This window comes from Mobula hypostoma, chromosome 1 (genome assembly GCF_963921235.1).
Source record: "Mobula hypostoma chromosome 1, sMobHyp1.1, whole genome shotgun sequence".
NCBI lineage: Eukaryota > Metazoa > Chordata > Chondrichthyes > Myliobatiformes > Myliobatidae > Mobula > Mobula hypostoma.
This window is the reverse complement of record NC_086097.1, coordinates 188,673,442-188,694,305: the sequence shown is the minus strand read 5'-3', so window position 1 is coordinate 188,694,305 and position 20,864 is coordinate 188,673,442. Positions and strand designations below refer to the sequence as shown.

General features: G+C 39.0%; 1 protein-coding gene across 1 annotated transcript in view; it reads left to right on the top strand.

The window, feature by feature from the left end:
- LOC134353595 (NEDD4-like E3 ubiquitin-protein ligase WWP1) overlaps nt 1-20,864 on the top strand; it is a 156,741-nt gene that overhangs the window by 88,607 nt on the left and 47,270 nt on the right. Inside the window, exons 8-15 of the mRNA XM_063061698.1 lie at nt 978-1,404; nt 8,427-8,522; nt 8,603-8,777; nt 9,124-9,178; nt 14,730-14,814; nt 15,521-15,649; nt 17,719-17,791; nt 17,972-18,043. Coding sequence (XP_062917768.1) covers nt 978-1,404; nt 8,427-8,522; nt 8,603-8,777; nt 9,124-9,178; nt 14,730-14,814; nt 15,521-15,649; nt 17,719-17,791; nt 17,972-18,043 — 1,112 coding nt within the window. The remainder of the gene's footprint in view (nt 1-977; nt 1,405-8,426; nt 8,523-8,602; nt 8,778-9,123; nt 9,179-14,729; nt 14,815-15,520; nt 15,650-17,718; nt 17,792-17,971; nt 18,044-20,864) is intronic.

Genomic DNA, 20,864 nt, shown 5'->3' with positions numbered 1-20,864 from the left:
TGGAAACTATAGAAATGGTGCAGAGGAGATTTACAAGGATGTGCCTGGATTGGGGAGTATGCCTTACGAGAATAGGTTGAATGAACTCGGCCTTTTCTCCTTGGAGCGACGGAGGATGAGAGGTGACCTGACAGAGGTGTATAAGATGATGAGAGGCATTGATCATGTGGATAGTCAGAGGCTTTTACCCAGGGCTGAAATGACTCTCACGAGAGGGCATAGTTTTAAGGTGCTTGGAAGTAGGTACAGAGGAGATGTTGGGGTAAGTTTTTTACGCAGAGAGTGGTGAGTGCATGGAATGGGCTGCCAGCGACGGTGGTGGACACAGATACGATAGGGTCTTTTAAGAGACTCCTGGATAGGTACATGGAGCTTAGAAAAATACAGGGCTATGGGTAACCCTGGGTAATTTCTAAAGTAAGTACATGTTCGGCACAGCATTGTGGGCCGAAGGGCCTGTATTATGTTGTAGTTTACTGCGTTTCTAAGTTATAGCACTGAAACTGAACATCTTTGGGGATTTGGGAGAAAACCTGAAAGATTGGAATGCATCCATATGGTCACGGAAAATCTGCATGCTACACACAGACAGTCCAGTGTCCTTTGCCACCTCAAATGATGTCTCAAGCTGCTGAGTTTATTAAGCATTGCTGAAAATGAAATTTGTGCCTGATTATATAAGTACACAGAAAAATGTGTTTGTTTTGTACTTTGGAGCCTGTAAAGTAAATATTTGTTAAGAAAGAACTAGGTGGCTACAAAATACTCTGTCAAAAATAATTCTAAGTGACATAATGAACTGTAAGCTTGCCCATTTAATAAGAAAAATTTTTTAAATGCTGAACGGAAACAGCTTTAGTGCTAGTAATGTACAGCAGATTCTAACACAACTTAAAGTTTCAATATGCCACAATTATTTCAGGATTATGCATGTGTCATTGTTTAATTTGTAAATATTTTTGCTAATTTTCTTTCAGTAAATGGAGAAGCAGTATCATCATCACGACCGCTAACGCCTCCATCAGCATCATCCTCATCTTCACCAACAATAACAGCAACTGTGACTGCTGGCAGTGGAGTTATTACAGAATCCACAGAGACTTCAACCCCCATTGTTTGCACTACTACAACTATTACTACTACTAGTACAACTTTACCTTCTATGTCTGCAGCGAGCTCAACAGAAACAACCACAGCTGCTGTAGGCATTAACACAACTTCATCACCGAGTACGTCCATTGGTGCAGCTGCTGATGTTCCTTCAGCAGCCACAGCCACAGACACTGCAGCCAGAAGCAATACAGGAGTAGACAGTGGAAAACCTAGACACACAACTTCAAACACATCTGCAGGGCCTGTAAGACAACAGCCAAACAGCATTAACATAGAACCACTGCCAGCTGGGTATGTACAAGAACATGCATCAACTTCGTGTATTAGCACTAGGAGTGTAGTTGTAGGAGCAATGTGGAAAAAATCTTCTAAATGTTATATCTTGCCATGTAAATTTGATTTGACCCCTTTCAATTATTTATTGCTTTAAAAAGTGCCCTTCATATTATTAAAAATAATGTGTGTAATGAACAAACCTATACAGAAAAAAATGCATATCTGCAGATAACATGAATTTGCTCTTTTTAGGAATAATTTTTTTCCAATTTTACAATGGGTACAGATTGCCTATAACCTTTGCAGCATGATTTTTGCCCCAAGCATTGCTTTTCAGTTTCGATTTTCTCTGATTTTCTGCCTCTATCTTTTCCATTCCTCCTTTAAAGTGATGATTCCTGTCAGAATATGTTTCGAATCTGAAGACTGAATACTCAGTATTCATTGTTTCCAGCTATTTGCACTTCCCATCAAATGGTACACCCTATCCTTGTAATATGCGAGGGATACTTTCCTCGAAGTTGACGCATTATGTGAAATCGCATAATGTGAATGATTATTTAAATGGAGAAAATAGGGATGCGTTCCAGAGGGCTTCCTAAATATGTTTTATCTGTAATTTATTCACATTTTTATACCAATATGACACAAAAGCTGTACTACAAGACAACATTTGTATTATATTTAATCAATTTAAGGTAATATTCAATGTAATAAATCATAGGAAGTTAACATCCTCTGGTGTACAGTACTCACCAACAGTGGCAGGGGTGTGTGCTCCAGGAGATGAGTGGCTGTTGTGGTGTCGGGCGGCTTTACACGGATAAGGTAGATGGTTGTGGTCGTCAGGATAATATCAAGCACAGCAAGGGGTGAAGGAAGACTCACAGAGCTCTTAGAACTGCCGGCAGCAGAAGGTTACAGCAATTTGCATAAAGTGGTGTGGGTTGTTTGCTTGGCAGCATTTTGTTTTTCAGCATAAATTTGCTTGTAGGGAAGAAGGGTTGACAGCAGGGAAATGCTGACTCCGTTCTAAACTTGGGTCCATGTCCATCGCCATTTGTGCCAAGTGTTCCGACTTCCACCATTCACTCACCGTTGGTAAACTCCCGAGATTTTCAAAATCGTCTGTTGCTTGCAGCATCTGAGAGAGGGTTCGCCGTAAAAAAAACGTACGCCTTGAATGTGGATCACAACAGTCGAGTGGTTAAATCAGCGATGTTGTGTTAGGCGGCGGGAAACACACTGTTATGATAGGATGAATGCTGTCCAAATGTTTAGGATGGGCTGGCGCATTGTCAAGCAACAAAAGAACTTTAAAGGCAAGATTCTGTTCCCGACAGTAGCATCCCAGAGCTGTGTTACCTTCAGCTGATGCCGCACTGTTTATAATTTCCAACTTTTTTTCAAGTATTAAAGCGGTTCTCTGCCGCTCGACTGACGGCCCAAGACATGACATCGGACGCTTAGGAGGCATAATTAAATATTTCAAGCACAAAATCACTGCACCGTAGCTAAAACCAACAAAAGTTTAAGATCGCGCATCCACACCTTGCCAAAACCAATGCGAGAGTGGCGGGAGAGAGACTGTGAGGCGCGCGCACCTGACATATGTTGGCGGGAAAGTGGTGCTTCTCATCCCAACAGTGAGACTGTGAGGTGCACGCACGTGACTTGTATTGGCGGGAAAGCAGTGTTCCTCGCATAACTGTGAATTTTGGACACATATAACGCGACGTTGGTAGAAATAGGTTCCTCGCATAACTGTGAATCCGCATAGTCTGAAGATGCATATAACGAGGATAGGGTGTAATTCAAATTTAGAAGCTCTGTAATGAAGAATGTGAAATACAGCTTGATTGAATTGGATAAGCTCAAAAAATGCAAAAAATTAAAAGTGAAATCTTCTGAGTGTGCAACCTGTTCACATGGTAGGTTGCATGCTGAACTTAAAGCTTTATGAAATTGTTTTCAATTAAATGATATAATCACAATATATTTACAGTAATTTATGCAACTTCATTGAAGTCTGATACATTTTGACTACCTTTTACTGTTTACAACAATACTATATGTTATTTATACATGGACTACTTTAATTATTTTCCAAAGTACCTATCTCCTCCCATAATAGAAACAGGTGGGATACTTTAATGTGTTGAAGGCAATGAATAAATGTAGGGCAATTGTACTTCTAATGTTAAATCAAAGATCAGTGTTTAAAATTGTGAATTTGACCTCGTGTCCTTGATCTTAATTTTATGGTTATTGAATAATGGCCACATAGCGTGTCCAAAGAATAGGGATGAAATTAAAGTAAATTAATTTCTTTCATCTTCAATGTAGTAAAATGTGTCAACAAATTTAATTGGAATATTTCCATACATAAGCTGGCAACAAGCTTGTGAAGCGTTATTAGGAAAGATGGTTCAGCAGACTTTTTTTTAAACATCGATGGAGAAAATTGAGTTGGGGTGATTGAGTTGTTTAGTGATGGAATTCTGGAGCTGAGAACCTGGAAGCCAAAAACAGACCTCCCAAATGCAGAACAATTAAATTTGGGGAAATTTGAAAAACCATAATTGGAGTTGCATAGATATTCTAGGTGGTTGTTGGGCTGCAGGAGATGAGAGACATGGAAAAGGACATGATCAAGAAAGAACTTATGGAAACAATTGATGAGGAATTTAAGATCAAGTGGCTGTTTGACTAGAAGCTGTTATAGCTTATTTGTGGATAAACAGCAAGCTAGGGCATAAGAATCATGCATTATGGTTTCATCAACAGTTGATCTGAAAAGCTGGGAATGGGCTGTTTCAAAAACAGAAAAAAGACCATAAGACAAAGGAGCAGAAGTAGGCCATTCGGCCCATCGAGTCTGCTCCGCCATTTTATCATGAGCTGATCCATTTTATCCTATTTAGTCCCACTGCCCCGCCTTCTCACCATAACCTTTGATGCCCTGGCTAATCAGATACCTATCGATCTCTGCCTTAAATACACCCAATGACTTGGCCTCCACTGCTACCCGTGGCAACAAATTCCATAGATTCACCACCCTCTGACTAAAAAATTTTTTTCGCATTTCTGTTCTGAAAGGGCGCCCTTCAATCCTGAAGTCATGCCCTCTCGTACTAGACTCCCCCATCATGGGAAACAACTTTGCGACATCCACTCTGTCCATGCCTTTTAACATTCGAAATGTTTCTATGAGGTCTCCCCTCATTCTTCTAAACTCCAAGGAATACAGTCCAAGAGCGGACAAACGTTCCTCATATGTTAACCCTCTCATTCCCGGAATCATTCTAGTGAATCTTCTCTGTACCCTCCCCAACGTCAGCACATCCTTTCTTTAATAAGGAGACCAAAACTGCCCACAGTACTCCAAGTGAGGTCTCACCAGCGCCTTATAGAGCCTCAACATCACATCCCTGCTCCTATACTCTATTCCTCTAGAAATGAATGCCAACATTGCATTCACCTTCTTCACTACCGACTCAACCTGGAGGTTAACTTTAAGGGAATCCTGTACAAGAACTCCCAAGTCCCGTTGCATCTCAGAACTTTGAATTCTTTCCCCATTTAAATAATAGTCTGCCCGTTTATTTTTTCTGCCAAAGTGCATAACCATACACTTATCAACATTGTACTTCATTTGCCACTTCTCTGCCCATTCTTCCAATCTATCCAAGTCTCTCTGCAGACTCTCCGTTTCCTCAGCACTACCGGCCCCTCCACTTATCTTCGTATCGTCAGCAAACTTAGCCACAAAGCCATCTGTTCCATAATCCAAATTGTTGATGTACAATGTAAAAAGAAGCGGCCCCAACACTGATCCCTGCGGAACACCACTGGTAACCGGCAGCCAACCAGAATAGGATCCCTTTATTCCCACTCTCTGTTTCCTGCCAATCAGCCAACGCTCTATCCACGTATGTAACTTTCCTGTAAATCCATGGGCTCTTGTCTTGTTAAGCAGCCTCATGTGTGGCACCTTGTCACAGACCTTCTGAAAATCCAAATATACAACATCCACTGCATTTCCCTTGTCTAGCCTACTGGTAATTTCCTCAAAAAATTGTAATAGGTTTGTCAGGCAAGATTTTCCTTTAAGGAATCCATGCTGAGTTCTGCCTATCTTGTCATATGCCTCCAGGTACTCTGTAACCTCATCCTTGACAATCGACTCCAACAACTTCCCAACCACCGACGTCAAGCTAACAGGTCTATAATTTCCTTTTTGCTTCCTTGCCCCCTTCTTAAATAGCGGAGTGACATTTGCAATCTTCCAGTCTTCCGGAACCATGCCAGAATCTATCGACTTTTGAAAGATCACCGCTAATGCCTCCGCAATCTCCACAGCTACTTCCTTCAGAACACGAGGGTGCATTCCATCTGGTCCAGGAGATTTATCTACCTTTAGACTATTCAGCTTCCTGAGTACTTTCTCTGTCGTAATTGTGACTGCGCACACTTCTCTTCCCTGACACCCTTGAGTGTCCAGTATCCTGCTGTCTTTCTCAGTGAAGACTGATGCAAAATGCTTGTTCAGTTCCTCTGCCATCTCCTCATCTCCCATTACAATTTCTCCAGTATCATTTTCTATCGGTCCTATATCTACTCTCAGCTGTCTTTTACTCTTTATATACTTGAAAAAGCTTTTAGTATCCTCTTTGATATTATTTGCTAGTTTCCTTTCATAGTTAATCTTTTCTCCCTTAATGACCTTCTTGGTTTCCTTTTGTAAGGTTTTAAAGACTTCCCAATCCTCTGTCTTCCCACTAATTTTTGCTTCCTTGTGTGCCCTCTCCTTAGCTTTAACTTTGGCTTTGACTTCTCTTATCAACCACGGTTGCATCCGTTTTCCACTCAAAAATTTCTTCTTTTTTGGAATATACCTGTCTTGCACATTCCTCATTTCTTGCATAAACTCCAGCCACTGCTGCTCTGCTGTCTTTCCGGCCAGAGTCTCTTTCCAGTCAACTTTGGCCAGTTCCTCTCTCATGCCACTGTAGTTTCCTTTACTCCACTGAAACACCGACACATCAGATTTCGGCTTCTCTTTTTCAAATTTCACAGTGAACTCAATCATGTTATGATCACTGCCTCCTAAGGGTTCCTTCACCTCAATCTCTCCAATCACCTCCGGTTAATTACACAATACCCAATCCAAGTGGGCTCAACAACAAGCTGTTCTAAAAAGCCATCTCGCAGACATTCTACAAATTCTCTCTCTTGAGATCCAGTGCCGACCTGATTTTTCCAGTCTACTCGCATGTTAAAATCCCCCACAATTATCATAACACTGACCTTCTGGCAAGCCTTTTCTATTTCCAGTTGTAATTTGTAGTCCACATCCCTGCAGCTGTTTGGAGGCCTATAAATAACTGCCATCGGGGTCCTTTTACCCCTGCTATTTCTTAGCTCAACCCATAAAGATTCTGCACCTTCCGATCCTATACCACCTCTTTCTAATGATTTAATATCACTTCTTACCAATAAAGCCACGCCTCCCCCTCTGCCTACCTTCCTATCCTTCCGATACACTGTGTATCCTTGGACATTCAGCTCCCAGAGACATGCATCCTTTAGCCAGGTCTCAGTGATGGCCACAATATCATACCTGCCAATCTGTAGCTGTACAACAAGATCATCCACCTTATTTCTTATGCTGCGTGCATTTAAGTACAACAGCTTAAGACCAGTATTTGATACTTTTTGCTTTGATTTCACTGCAACTTTATTGCACTGCAACTCATCCCAATGGCTACACAAAAAATGCTGGTTGCACTTAACAAGTTAAACAACATCCGTATCTTTGTTCCAGGAAATGGAGGAGATAGCGATGATGGATTCTGGGAGAATGGATTTGTGATAAATAGCATTATAGGGTAAAAAATGTAGTTTTAAATAAGCCAAGAGTTATTTTTCAGTAGGTGGATACAGAAAGAATATAAAATTTTAAGGGAATATTGGGTGTGGGTTACGTGACCAACATATACCTTGTGTATGGGGTGAAGAAATGAAAGGAGGAAATTGAAGTGGTAGAGGTTGAAACTGCTTGTGATTGTTTCACAATACAAGTGTGAAACATCATCAAGGACCCCAACCACGCAGGCTTTGTTCTCGTTGCCGCCATCAGGAAGAAGGCACGGGAGCCTCAGGACTCACAGCACCAGGCTCAGGAACAGTTATTACTCCTCAACCATCAGTCCCTTGAACCAGATAACCTCACTGAACTTCAGTTGTCCCATCACTGAACTGTTCCCACAATGTATGGACTCACTTTCAAGGACTCTTCCTCTGATGTTCTGGATATTTATTGCTTATTTATTTATTATTTTCATGTTTATTTTTTCTCTTTCATTAATTGCATTGTGTTTCTTGGATTTACCATGTATGCCCACCAGAAAATGAATCTCAGGGTTGTATATTGTGACATATATGTACTTTGATAACAAATCTATTTTTAACTTTGAACAAGTGCAGAAAAGGTAAAAGTGATGAGCTGGATCCTGATGCACCTGTCAGAAATCAGAAATAATATCCAAAAATGCAGAATACATTTAGTAGCAAGGAAGTATCTGTGGAAAGTGAGCAAGAGAAACATTACAGCTGGTTCACTTAACATGTATGTTACCTGATGTTTTCAGTATTTTCTATTTTTATTTCAACTGAGGTACACAAAGCTCCCATCTGTTTTTTATTTTATTGTCCTTTTAATAAGCTGACAGGAACATTGGGGTAAACTACCTGACATCAGTTTAGCTAATCCTAGTGCAGGGGATCTCAAAATAGGAAGGAGGAAATTTAAAATAGATTTAAAATAAAATTTGCTCTTATTGTGGGATTTGGTAACATAAAAAAAGCCTAACTTACTTTATTGTACAATCCTCTATTTAAAACAAAAAGCTATTTATTTATTTTAAATTCTGTTTACAAAACAGACTTCACTCCCTTTTTAGCTCCTATGTACTTTATGCATATTAATAACTAATTGAATAAAACTTTTTCTAATCTGATTTCATTTTCTGTAGGTGGGAGCAGAGGAAGGACCCACATGGTAGAACGTATTATGTTGATCACAACACGAGAACTACAACATGGGAGAGACCACAGCCTCTACCACCAGGGTGCGTGATATTGAAGTAGACAGTTGCATGAACCTGTTTGTGAGAGTCTGAGGTTACTCAAGCAATGTTTTATCTCCTAGTTGGGAAAGGCGTGTGGATGACCGAGGCAGAGTGTACTATGTAGATCATAATACCAGGACAACAACATGGCAACGTCCTACAATGGAATCAGTCAGGAACTTTGAACAATGGCAATCTCAACGGAATCAGTTACAGGGAGCTATGCAGCAATTCAACCAACGATACCTCTATTCGGTAGTTAATACCTATTTACGCTTCCTCCTTTAATCTGCATCTAGTGGTAGAATTTGCTGCTAATTTATTGTATGCTGTAGTATCATCCATGATAATTACACTTGTGTTTGTTATAAAAAGTCAAATTTACATCTATTTCCAATAATGCAATGAATTGTATTATACAATTTCTAAGCAGGGTGGCTAGTATAGATTTCTTTTACATCAGTCATAGTAAATGGCTACAGAGCAACTTTAGGCTGAAAAAAATCTAAGTATTTGAATGGGCAGTTACTGATGCTTCATTTTATATATTATAATACGCTGTTTCATTCTAAGGACTAAGTTAATTAATTCTATTCAACAGGCTTCAATGTTATCAGCAGAAAATGATCCACTTGGTCCTTTACCACCGGGCTGGGGTATGTTTATTATCAATTTTGAAAAGATTATGCTTAACTCTTTAGGAAATGGAATGTACCAAGTCTATTATTCAGTGTGTTTGTTAATAAATTGGAGATACTATGATACAAATGTCTTAGAATGCTATATACCTCATTAAAAAGCATATGATTCCAGATATATATTGAAAGAGATACACTCAGTGGCTACTTTATTAGATGCTTTCTGTATCTAATAAAGTGGCCACTGAGTGCATGTTCATGATCTTCTGCTTCTGTAGCCTATCCACTTCAAGGTTTTATGAGTTCTGCGTTCAGAGGTGTTCTTCTGTGCACCACTGTTGTAATGTGTAGTTATTTGAGTTTTGCCTTCCTGTTAACTTGAACCAGCCTGGCCATTTTTCTCTGACCTTTCTCATTACCAAAGCATTTATGCCCATAGAATTGCAGCTCACTTAATGTTTTTGGTTTTTGCACTGTTCTCTATAAATTCTAGAGAAAGTGCGTGAAAATCCCAGCAACCATTCCACAATCAAAGTCACTTAGATCAAACTTCTTCCCCATTCTGATGTTCGGTTTGAACTGCACTGAACTTCTTGACTGTGTCTGCATGCTTTTTTGCATTGAATTACTGCCACAAGATCGACTGATTAGATATTTGCATTTTAAATATATTTTTTATGGTTGTAAGACCCAGCTGCACATTATGAACTTGAAAGTACTGCAGGTCTACCCTATCAGCGAGTGGCTTGTTGGTGGAAAAACTGAAGGAACTGGACTTGGTGAGGATCCTGATGCTGCCTGTATCAGAGAGGTGTCAGAGTGAGTGCACAAAAGTCTGTGCAGTCTCAGAGCGAATGATCATCATAGTTGCTTTTCTTGTGATCGTAAGACCCTGTTAGACATTGTTGATGTTGGTGTGGAATGCTGCAAGTCTGTTTGACTGGTTTGTTGGCAGACGACAGGGGAACTGCTGGCCTCAGCCGTAGTAGGGATGAGGCTTCAAGCCACGGTGTGCCTGTTGTTAACAGCCACCCAGGTGAGCAAGAAGAGTCGGTGCACTCCACCAGAATGCTGGAGGCGGTGTGCGCCGCTCATGCTGGAGTCAGTGCTGCCTCAGTGTTTTCCTGGCAGAAGATGAGCCATATTGTGTTCAACTGCAGAGTGCTGTGACTAAGGCAATTGGGCTAGATTTTCTTTTCTGTGACTGTATTTTACTCCTATCTTACATGTGCTATATGTGCCTTGTGCTTTCTATGAATGCATATTAGCCTTGGAGTAATGCTGTTCTGTTTGGCTGTATTCATGGGTATCCATGACAATTAACCTTGAACGAGCAGGTGTACAGATGTACCTAATGAAATGGCCACTGAGTGTATATTAAATAGTATGTTAGACTTTTAACAAGATAAAGAATGTTGCCACCTATGTTCAGTGACATGTCATTCACATAGAACAGTACAGGACGAGAACAGGTCTTCGGGCCTATGGTATCTGCAACAAACATATTTCAAGCATCTACAGATTTTTTTTAAGACAATGGATTCCAGTTAATTGGGCCATCAGTTAATTGGGGCAGCTGCTTATTTGAGACAACTTTTAACGAACAAAAATGAGTTGAGAAAATTGCTGGGATTTCCTTCATTTGTTAGGGAGACTCTGCTGCTTAAGTAGGTACTTGTTGTATTTGTGGTCAAAAAACAGTGATTTTTGTCACTGATAGTTGGTGAGAAATAAGCAGTAAGACAATTCAGAACTGTTTTGCTTATCGCGGTTTCAAGTATTCAGGTTTGGAGATGCCAGAAATGGCCGGGAATGAAAATGAAACAATTTCATTACTTCAACTAGTAAGGATCTATGAAGAATTTGAAGGTAATGACAATCATCTTGAATGTTACAATCAAAAGAAAGACTTGGAGAATGCAATCATCAAAAGCATTGAATAAAAGCAGTCCAGTGTCTATGCCAATTTTTTTTTCATTTACAGTCAATCAAAAGAATACGGCAGCATGCATCCAATAAATTCCTCCATCAATAACTATTAGGACTAATACACAGATTTATAGTACTGTAGTAGTATTGGTAGTGTTCTAATTTGTTCTGTATTTTATTTAAATACATAATGTGTACTTCCACTATTTCCTTGACTATTACTATTACTATTTCCATGGAACTTTGGCTAACTGGGGCAGCTGCTTAATTGGGTCAAAGTTTACTGGTCCCGATTAACCTTAATCTACTGCTCTTAAATTAATTAGGCTGTTGAGTGTATTGGAAGTAGGATTAAAACAATATGAAGTCTCTGAATTTTAGGGTTTAAGTTTGGTTATCAAGTCATAATTTTTCGAAATTTTTTTTTGTTATATACAGTGGCATGCAAAAGTTTGGGCACCCCGGTCAAAATTTCTGTTACTGTGAATAGTTAAGTGAGTAGAAGATGAACTGATCTCCAAAAGTCATAAAGTTAAAGGTGAAACATTCTTTTCAGCATTTTAAGCAAGATTAGTGTATTATTCTTGTTTTGTACAATTTTAGAGTGGAAAAAAAGGAAAGGAGCACCATGCAAAGGTTTGGGCAACCCAAGAGATTTGAGCTCTCAGATAACTTTTACCAAGGTCTCAGACCTTAATTGGCTTGTTAAGGCTATGGCTTGTTCACAGTCATTGTTAGGAAAGGCCAGGTGATGCAAATTTCAAAGCTTTATAAATATCCTGACTCCTCAATTCTTGTCCCAACAATCAGCAGCCATGGGCTCCTTTAAGCTGCTGCCTAGCACTCTGAAAATTAAAATAAATGATGCCCACAAAGCAGGAGAAGGCTATAAGAAGATAGCAAAGCGTTTTCAGGTTGCTGTTTCCTCAGTTTGTAACGTAATAAAGAAATGGCAGTTACTGGAACTGTGGAGGTCAAGTTGAGGTCCAGAAGACCATGAAAACTTTCCGAGAGAACTGCTCATAAGATTGCTAGAAAGGGAAATCAATACCCCCGTTTGACTGCAAAAGACCTTCAGGAAGATTTAGCAGACTCTGGAGTGGTGGTGCACTGTTCTACAGTGCAGTGACACCTTCACAAATATGACCTTCATGGAAGAGTCATCAGAAGAAAACCTTGTCTGCATCCTCACCACAAAATTTAGCATCAGAAGTTTGGCAAAAGAACATTTAAACAAGCCTGATGCATTTTGGAAACAAGTCCTGTGGTCTGATGAAGTTAATGAGCAAAGGTATGTTTGCAGGAAAAAGGGTGCAGGAATTCATGAAAAGAACCCCTCTCCAACTGTTAAGCATGGGGGCGGATCGATCATGCTTTGGGCTTGTGTTGCAGCCAATGGCATGGGGAACATTTCACAAGTAGAGAGAAGAATGAATTCAATTAAATACCAGCAAATTCTGGAAGTAAGCATCACACCGTCTGTAAAAAAAAGCTGAAGATGAAAAGAGGATGGCTTCTACAACAGGATAATGATCCTAAACACACCTCAAAATCCACAATGGACTACCTCAAGAGGCGCAAGCTGAGGCCCTCACAGTCAGTCCCCTGACCTAAACATCATCGAAAATCTGTGGGTAGACCTCAAAAGAGCAGTGCATGCCAGATGGCCCAAGAATCTCACAGAACTAGAAGCCTTTTGCAAGGAAGAATGGGTGAAAATCCCCCAAACAAGAATTGAAAGACTCTTAGCTGGCTACAGAAAGCATTTACAAGCTGTGATATTTGCCAAAGGGGGTGTTACTAAAGTACTGACCATGCAGGATGCCCAAACTTTTGCTTTGGGCCCTTTTCCTTTTTTGTTATTTTGAAACTAAAAGATGGAAATAAAAAAGTAATCTTGCTTAAAATATTAAAGAAATGTGTCATCTTTGACTTTATGCCTTTTGGAAATCAGGTAATCTTTTACTCGCTTAGCTATTCATAGTAACAGAAATTTTGACCGTGGGTGCCCAAACTTTTGTTTGTGTGTGTGTGTGTATAAATTCAAATGTGTTCAGATCTTCATGTAAGCCCTAGAACTAGATAAAGGGAACCCACTTAAGTAAGTAACACAAAAACATTATACTTGTTCATTTATTTATTGAGAAAAATGATCCAATATTACATGTATTTGTTGGAAAAAGAATATGAACTTCTGGGATAATGCCGTCTTCAGATATTCCAATCCACGAAATGAGATTGGAGCTGTGGGTTGTAGGGGTGTCCTGCCTGGTAAAAAAGACACACAAAGTCAGGTTACTGACAGAGCCTGCGTTTCTGAAGAAAGATGTGTTTATGTGCACCAAGCCTCAAGCAAAACCACCTTCAGACCACCTGAGAAGAACAATTGGAGAGATGCATCAAGCTGGAAAAGGCTACAAGAGCATCTCTGAGTGTTCATCAGTCTATAGTAAGAGAAATTATCTACAAATGGAGGAAACTCAGTACTGTTGCCACTCTTTAAGTAGGAGTTGGCATCCTTCAAAGATCACACCAAGAGCACAACGTGCAATGCTGAAGGAAGTGAAAAAGAACCAAAGGGTAACAGCAAAGACCTTCTGAAATCTGTAGAACTTGCTAACTTCTCTGTTTATGTGTCCAGTATAAGAAGAACACTGAACAAGAATAGTGTTCATGGAAGGATGCAGAGGAAACCATTGCGCTCCAAAAACATATTGCTGCACTTCTCACGTTTGTGAAAGACTACTTAAATCTTCTGGGACAATGTTCTGTGGACAGATGAGGCAAAAGTTGAACTTCTTGGCAAAAATGTACATTGCTATGTTTAGAGGGAAAAGGGTACTGCACACCAACACCAAAACCTCGTTCCAGTTGTGAAGCATGGTGAAAGGAGCATCATAGTTTGGAGCTGCTTTGCTGCCTCAGGGCCTGGGCAGCTTGCAATTGTTGAGGGAACAATGAATTCAAAATTGTATCAAGACATTTTACAGGAGAATGTCAGGGTAGCATTCTGTCACCTGAAGTGTAACAGAAGTTGAGTAATGCAACAAAACAGTGATCCAAAAGGCAAGAGTAAATCAACAACAGAATGGTTTAAAAAGATGGAAATTCATGCTTTGGAATGGCTAAGTCAAAGTCCTGACCTTAATCCTATAGAGAAGCAGTTTTATAAGGAGGAATCGTCTAAAATTCAACCAAGCTGATATGCAGGACTGATCAACAATTACCGGAACCATTTGGTTGAAGTTATAGCTGTACAAGGGGTCACACCAGTTACTGAAAGCAAAGGTTCACATACTTTTTCCAACAAATACGTGTAATATTGGATTATTTTTCACAAATAAATGAACAAGTAAAATAGTTTTGTTATTTATTTAATTAGATTCCTTTTATCTAGTCTTAGGAATTGCATGAAGTTCTGATCACATTTTAGGTCATACTTATGCAGAAATAGAGAAAATTCTACTGGGTTCATAAACTTTCTAACACCACTATAAATAAATGTGTGTGTGTGTGTATATAAGTGTAACAGAAATTGCCAAACTATACAGATTCCAATATTCTGTCCCACACACATGTATCGTTTGCTGTCTTGAAACTGAAATAATGAAAGACAGTTTTTATTTTCTGTCTACAACAGAAAGGAGGGTGGATGCAAATGATAGAGTTTACTTCGTGAATCATAATACCAAGACCACTCAGTGGGAGGATCCAAGAACGCAGGGGTAAGAAGATCTGTGGATTCCTTAAGCACAATTGAAACAACAATATATTCAGCATTTTTTATGAATCCTGTATGCTATATTGGAGACATTTGGATGCCATTTGAATACTTCAAGAGTGGGATTTTGTTCTGAACTTTAAAGAATTATGCTATTAGAGTGAATTGATGCATCCCACTAAACAATCATAAAAAATGAGCTAACTCGCTGATTTCTCGTGGTTGATTGTCCTGGGATAATTGGTAGAGTATGTAAGTGAATTCAATGGTATTAAATTTTTTGGTATTAATCACAAAAGAATCTCAAAACCTATATACATTTTGCTCTCAATATTTTGAAATATATAAACAAATTTTTCAACATCAAATTGCATGTGAGCTAGAGCATTATAGGAGACATTGCTCGCTGCTCAGTTTCTTTGAGTTGAATTTTAATTGTGCAAAATAGCCTGACTGAGATTGTTGAAAGCAAGAACTGATTTAAAAAAGAGAATATTTGGGAGAAAGAAACTCGTGAAATGTAATGAGGCATGTATATGGTTGTAAGGTTGTAAGACAAATTAGGCCGTGTATGTGTTGTTTCCATGTTTATTCATCATAAAAGCAATATGCCATGTCATTTATTTAATATTGTGTTTTTATTTTATACTAATCTTTGTACATATGTTTCCATTTTAATTCTGTATTACTTTGCTGCTTCAAATGTACAGATTGCAAAATGAAGATCCACTTCCAGAAGGCTGGGAAATTCGATATACAAGGGAAGGTGTCCGATATTTTGTTGATCACAATACACGAACAACTACCTTTCAAGACCCTCGGACAGGGAAATCATCAGTGTAAGTTTTATTCTTGAACAAAGATTCAAGATACAACGTAGTTAAATGTCATTTCCATTACACAAGTATAAAGGAGATTGAAATATAGTAGATTCTGGTTAATTGGGATACATTTTGACCCAATTAGTCCCAATTAGCTGAAGTTTCATGGAAATAGAGGTATAAAAAAAAAAGTCAAACTGAGTGAAAATTATGTATTTAAATGAAATACAGAACAAATTAGAACACTATAAATCTGTGCATTAGTTCCAAATAGTTATCGGCAGAGGAATTCATCCAGTGTATGCTGCCAAGTTGACTGTAAATGAACAAAAGGAGTGCAGTTAATGGATTCCTTCATGCAATGCTTTCAATGATTGCATTCTCCAAACCTTTATTTTCATTGTAACGTTCAAGGTGATTGTCTGTGCCTTCGCATCCTTTGTAGTTCCTTACTTGTTGAAGTAGTGAAATCATTTCATTTTCCCTCAGCTGTTTCAGATATCTCCAAGCCTGATTGCTTGCAACCACAGTGAGAAAAATAGTTCTGAATTGTCGTATTATTTATTTCTCATCAGCTATTGGTGACAAAATTACTGCTTTGTGAACGTAAACATATAGATAGAACTGACGCTATATAAGAACTGTTCGCTCTAAGCATGGTGTAGTGTCTTAACAATCACACAAGCACACACGACTGATGCTAGTTAGAAACTGTTCGGAATGGTCTCCTGTCCCAATTAAGTGGCATAGGTCAAATAAAGAAAGAGAATCCTGGCTATTTTCTTGATTAGTTTTTGTTCATTAAGAGTTGTCTCCAATAAACAGCTGTCCCGATTAACCGATGTCCTAATTGACTGGAATTCACTGTAATTGTTACTCTGGATCCAATGCAGCCCCAAAAAAACACAGTAAGATAAAGGCTACAATAAATAATAGAAAGCAATATAAATATGTAAGCTAGCTCATATATATATGTCCTTAAATTGATACTAGGCCTAGGAATGTTTGTACATAAGGTGTCTGACAGGAAATAATAAATTAGTGGTGGTTGGGGGTGTCGAGGGTTAGGTTAATGGGTGGAGGTGTGTATCAGCTGTACTTGGAGAAAGTAACTGTTTGAGTGTGGTGGTCTTACATAGCCTCCTGCCTGTCCATGAGTGGGGTGGGTGGGATCATTCATGATGTTACTGGCCTTTTTTCTGGCACCTTTCTGAATACACAGTATGTCCTTGATGGTGGGGAAAGATATGAAGGAACAAAAATAATTAGTGGCCGCTTTCCACTTAACACTTTTACCTCAGTTTTTTTTTCTTGCAGCTGGCAATTTTGCATGTTGAAGTTTGTAGCTTGTGTATAAAATTAAAATTTAATCCAAATCCAAAGTTGATTTAATTACACACAACCCAAACTTGAATCTATGCATTCTGAATTTTTCCCAAATCCAACTTGACAGTCACCGCATCCTTAATAATCTTGAGTGTACTGTTGATCTGTTTGAGGATGAAGTGCCAAATAAATGCAATTCATCTCAAAACTCAACTTTCCACATGTTACTTTCTTACTAGGCAAATCATCGTGACATATAAAATACTGAAATGCCATAACATGGGTCACCATGTGCTAATTGATATTTTTATCACAGTGTAGATGCAACTCAAATGCAAATAGGATTATTTGCAAATAATAAATCAAAAAATGCATCTAGTTTAACCCAAGCTCAGTGTGTATAGCCAATTCTTTCTGGGCTTTAGTCAGGTAGCCAATCTCAAACCTGAAACAGACATGGTAGGTTAAAAGGCGGTGTTTCATCTGATGATACTATTCAGAATTTTAGCATGATGCAATATGTTTTGGTGCAAGGAGAATATTTAGTGTAATATAAATACTTCAGTGATGGCATTTTAAATAATCAAAACTGTCATAGTAGAAAAAGCATAAGATTTTTTGGAGGGGTTGTCATATTATGTTGTGTATTCTTAAAGTTCATTGCTCAAGATCAACATTAACATTTATCTCAAAGAACATCACAAAATTCATCATTGCTACTTGCCTTTCTCTTGCAAATAAAATGTAACTTATTTCCACAGCGCAAAGGGCCCACAAATTGCATATGAACGTAGCTTTCGGTGGAAGTTAGCACATTTCCGGTATTTATGCCAGGTAAATTTATGTTCTGTTTTCTTCAGAACTAGCTTCTTTTTATTCATTTTAAATAATTAAATAATAATTAGATGTGACAAAAATTGTTAATGTAAATTATTGCACTTGAAATACTGAAGTCCCAGTGTTTAGTATTCTATGAAATATTGTTAGGTAACACAATTAATTTTGTTCTTGCAGTCTAACGCATTGCCCAGTCATGTAAAGATCACAGTTTCTAGGCAGACCTTGTTTGAAGATTCCTTTCAACAAGTAAGTTTTTTTTTAACTTGGTCTGGAAACTGAAATAGTGATGTATTAGATGATTATAATTTTAAAATTACGCAATATGATAAAACAAATGCTTTCTCTAAACATGAAACAAGTATAATAGAAAAATTCCTTAGTATAAATGTAGATTTACCTTTATATCTTAGGGATGATGGAAGGCCTTTAAGCAAGCTACATAAGTAACTTGCTTCTTGTACAGCATTGTTCCTCAAAAACAAGAAATGAAAACCATGTAATCAGAATTCTATTCAGTTGTGAGAAATTAATCCACATAAAAATACTTTCAGTTACGCAACTGAAAATTGTTTTTTTTTCCCCTGGAATGAAGCATTTCATTTCATGCCAGAAATATGACCAGATATTTCTGTGCATGAGCAGACCCTGGTATGACATCATTCCCCATGCAATGCTGTTTTCAGATTTTTACTGGGACACTTGATATCAGTAAAATACACTGGTTGTATTTCTACTCCTGGCACATTTGCAGAAACAGAAGACTGCAGCACCAGTGGTGAACACTGTGAATGTATTGTCAAAGAAGGTGGAGGAGTGCTTATAGGACTTCTTTGAATCAGTGGACTGGACCATATTCAGGGATTTACCTTTGGATCTGAACTAATATGCCATGGCCATCTCCACCTTCACGAAGAGACCTGCATGATGATTGTGTGCCTTTGAGAACATACTGAGTTTTCCTAAACCAGAAGCCCTATGCAGATAGTGATCCAGAATCTCATAAAAATCCAGGTATGACCTACAAAAGGTCATTGTGAGAACGAAAGAGCAATTCTGTTTGAAATTAGAGACACAATTGGATGCTTGATAGTTGTGACAGAATTTGAATGCCATTACTTCTGTACCACAAAACCAAACAGCGTATATTGCATTGATACGTCATTCCCTGATGAGCTCAATGCCTTTTATGCATGCTTTGAAAGGGACAATAACACTACACCTGTTCAAATCATACAGTATTCAGTGACCCTGAGATCCTAGTCTTGGAGGTCAATGTCAGAACATCCTTCAAGATGGTGAATCTCTAGGCCCCAAAGGTGTATATAACCATATAACAATTACAGCACGGAAACAGGCCATCTCGGCCCTTCTAGTCCATGCCGAACTCTTACTCTCACCTAGTCCCCAGTTATCCACCACCACTCCCTGGCGTCTCCCATCCAGCCACTGCTGAATCCATTTTACTACTTCAATATTAATACCTAACGATTGAACCTTCCTAACCAACCTTCCATGTGGGACCTTGTCAAAGGCCTTACTATAGACAACATCCACTGCTTTACCCTTGTCAACTTTCCTAGTAACCTGCTCAAAAAATTTAATAAGATTCGTCAAACGTGACCTTCCACGTACAAATCCATGTTGACTGTTCCTAATCAGACCCTATCTATCCAGATAATTATATATACCATCTCTAAGAATACTTTCCATCAATTTACCCACCACTGACATCAAACTCACATCTGGCCAAGTACTGAAAACTGGGGCCAACCAACTGTTTGGAAAGTTCAAAGACATCTTCAACCTTTCACTGCTGTAGTCTGAGTTTTCTTTCTGCTTCAAAGGGCAGCAATCATGCTGGTGTCTATGAAAAGCAAGGTGAGCTGCCTCATTGACTATTGACCATTATGAAATATTTTGAGATGTTGATTGGCTAGAATTTACACGTGCTTGAGCAAGGACCTTAATATGATGTAACTTACCTATTGCTGTAATTGGATCCTTGACTTCCTCATCAGGAGGCTGCAGTCAGTACATTTCCTCCTCCCAGGTGATCAACACAGGATATGTTGTTATCCTTGTGATCAACTCTTTCTACACTCACAACTGTGTGACTAAACACAACTCAAACACCATTTCTAAATTTACAGATGACACCACTGTTGTTGGGAAAATCTCAGATGGCAATGAAGGGGCACGCATGAATGAGGATAGGATGGTTGACTGGTGTTGCAGCTAAAGCATTGCACTCATTATCAGCAAAATCAAGGAATCTATTGTGGACCTAAGGAAGGGGAAGTTGTGATAGCCCCACAAGCCCTCATAGGGGTCAAAGGGTTGGCATTTGAAAGGGTGAGCAGGAAAAATGGGCCAGAAAATGGTAGGTGGAATTTAATGCAGACAAGTGTGAGGTGTTGCATTTTGGAGGGACAAATCAAGGTAGGACATACACAGTAAACGGTAGGGCACTGAGGAGTGTGGAGGAACAAAGGCATCTGGGAGTTCAGACACATAGTTCCCTGAAAGTGGCGTCACAGGTAGACAGGGTTGTAAAGAAGGCTTTTGGCATCCTGGAATTCATAAATCGAAGTATTGAGTATAGGAGTTGGGTTGGTATGGTGAGGTTATATAAGACATTGCTGAGGCCAAATTTGGAGTATTGTGTGTAGTTCTGGTCATCTAACTATAGAAAGGATATGAATAAGATTGAAAGAGTGCAGAGAAGATTTACTAGGATGTTGCCGGGTCTTCAGGAGTTGAGTTACAGGGAAAGATTAAACAGGTTAGGACTTTATTCCTTGGAGCCTAGAAGGATGAGGGGGGATTTGATAGAGGTTTACAAAATTGATGGGTATGAGGGTAGGCTCTTTGCACTTAGATTAGGAGAGATAAATATGAGAGGATATGGCTTTAGGGTGAAAGGGGAAAGGTTTAGGGGGAACCAGATGGATCCAGAACTGGCTTGCCCACAGAAGACAAAGAGTGGTAGACGGTTGTAGACGGGCCATATTCTGCATGGAGGTCGGTCACCAGTAGAGTGCCTCAGGGATCTGTTCTGGGACCCTTA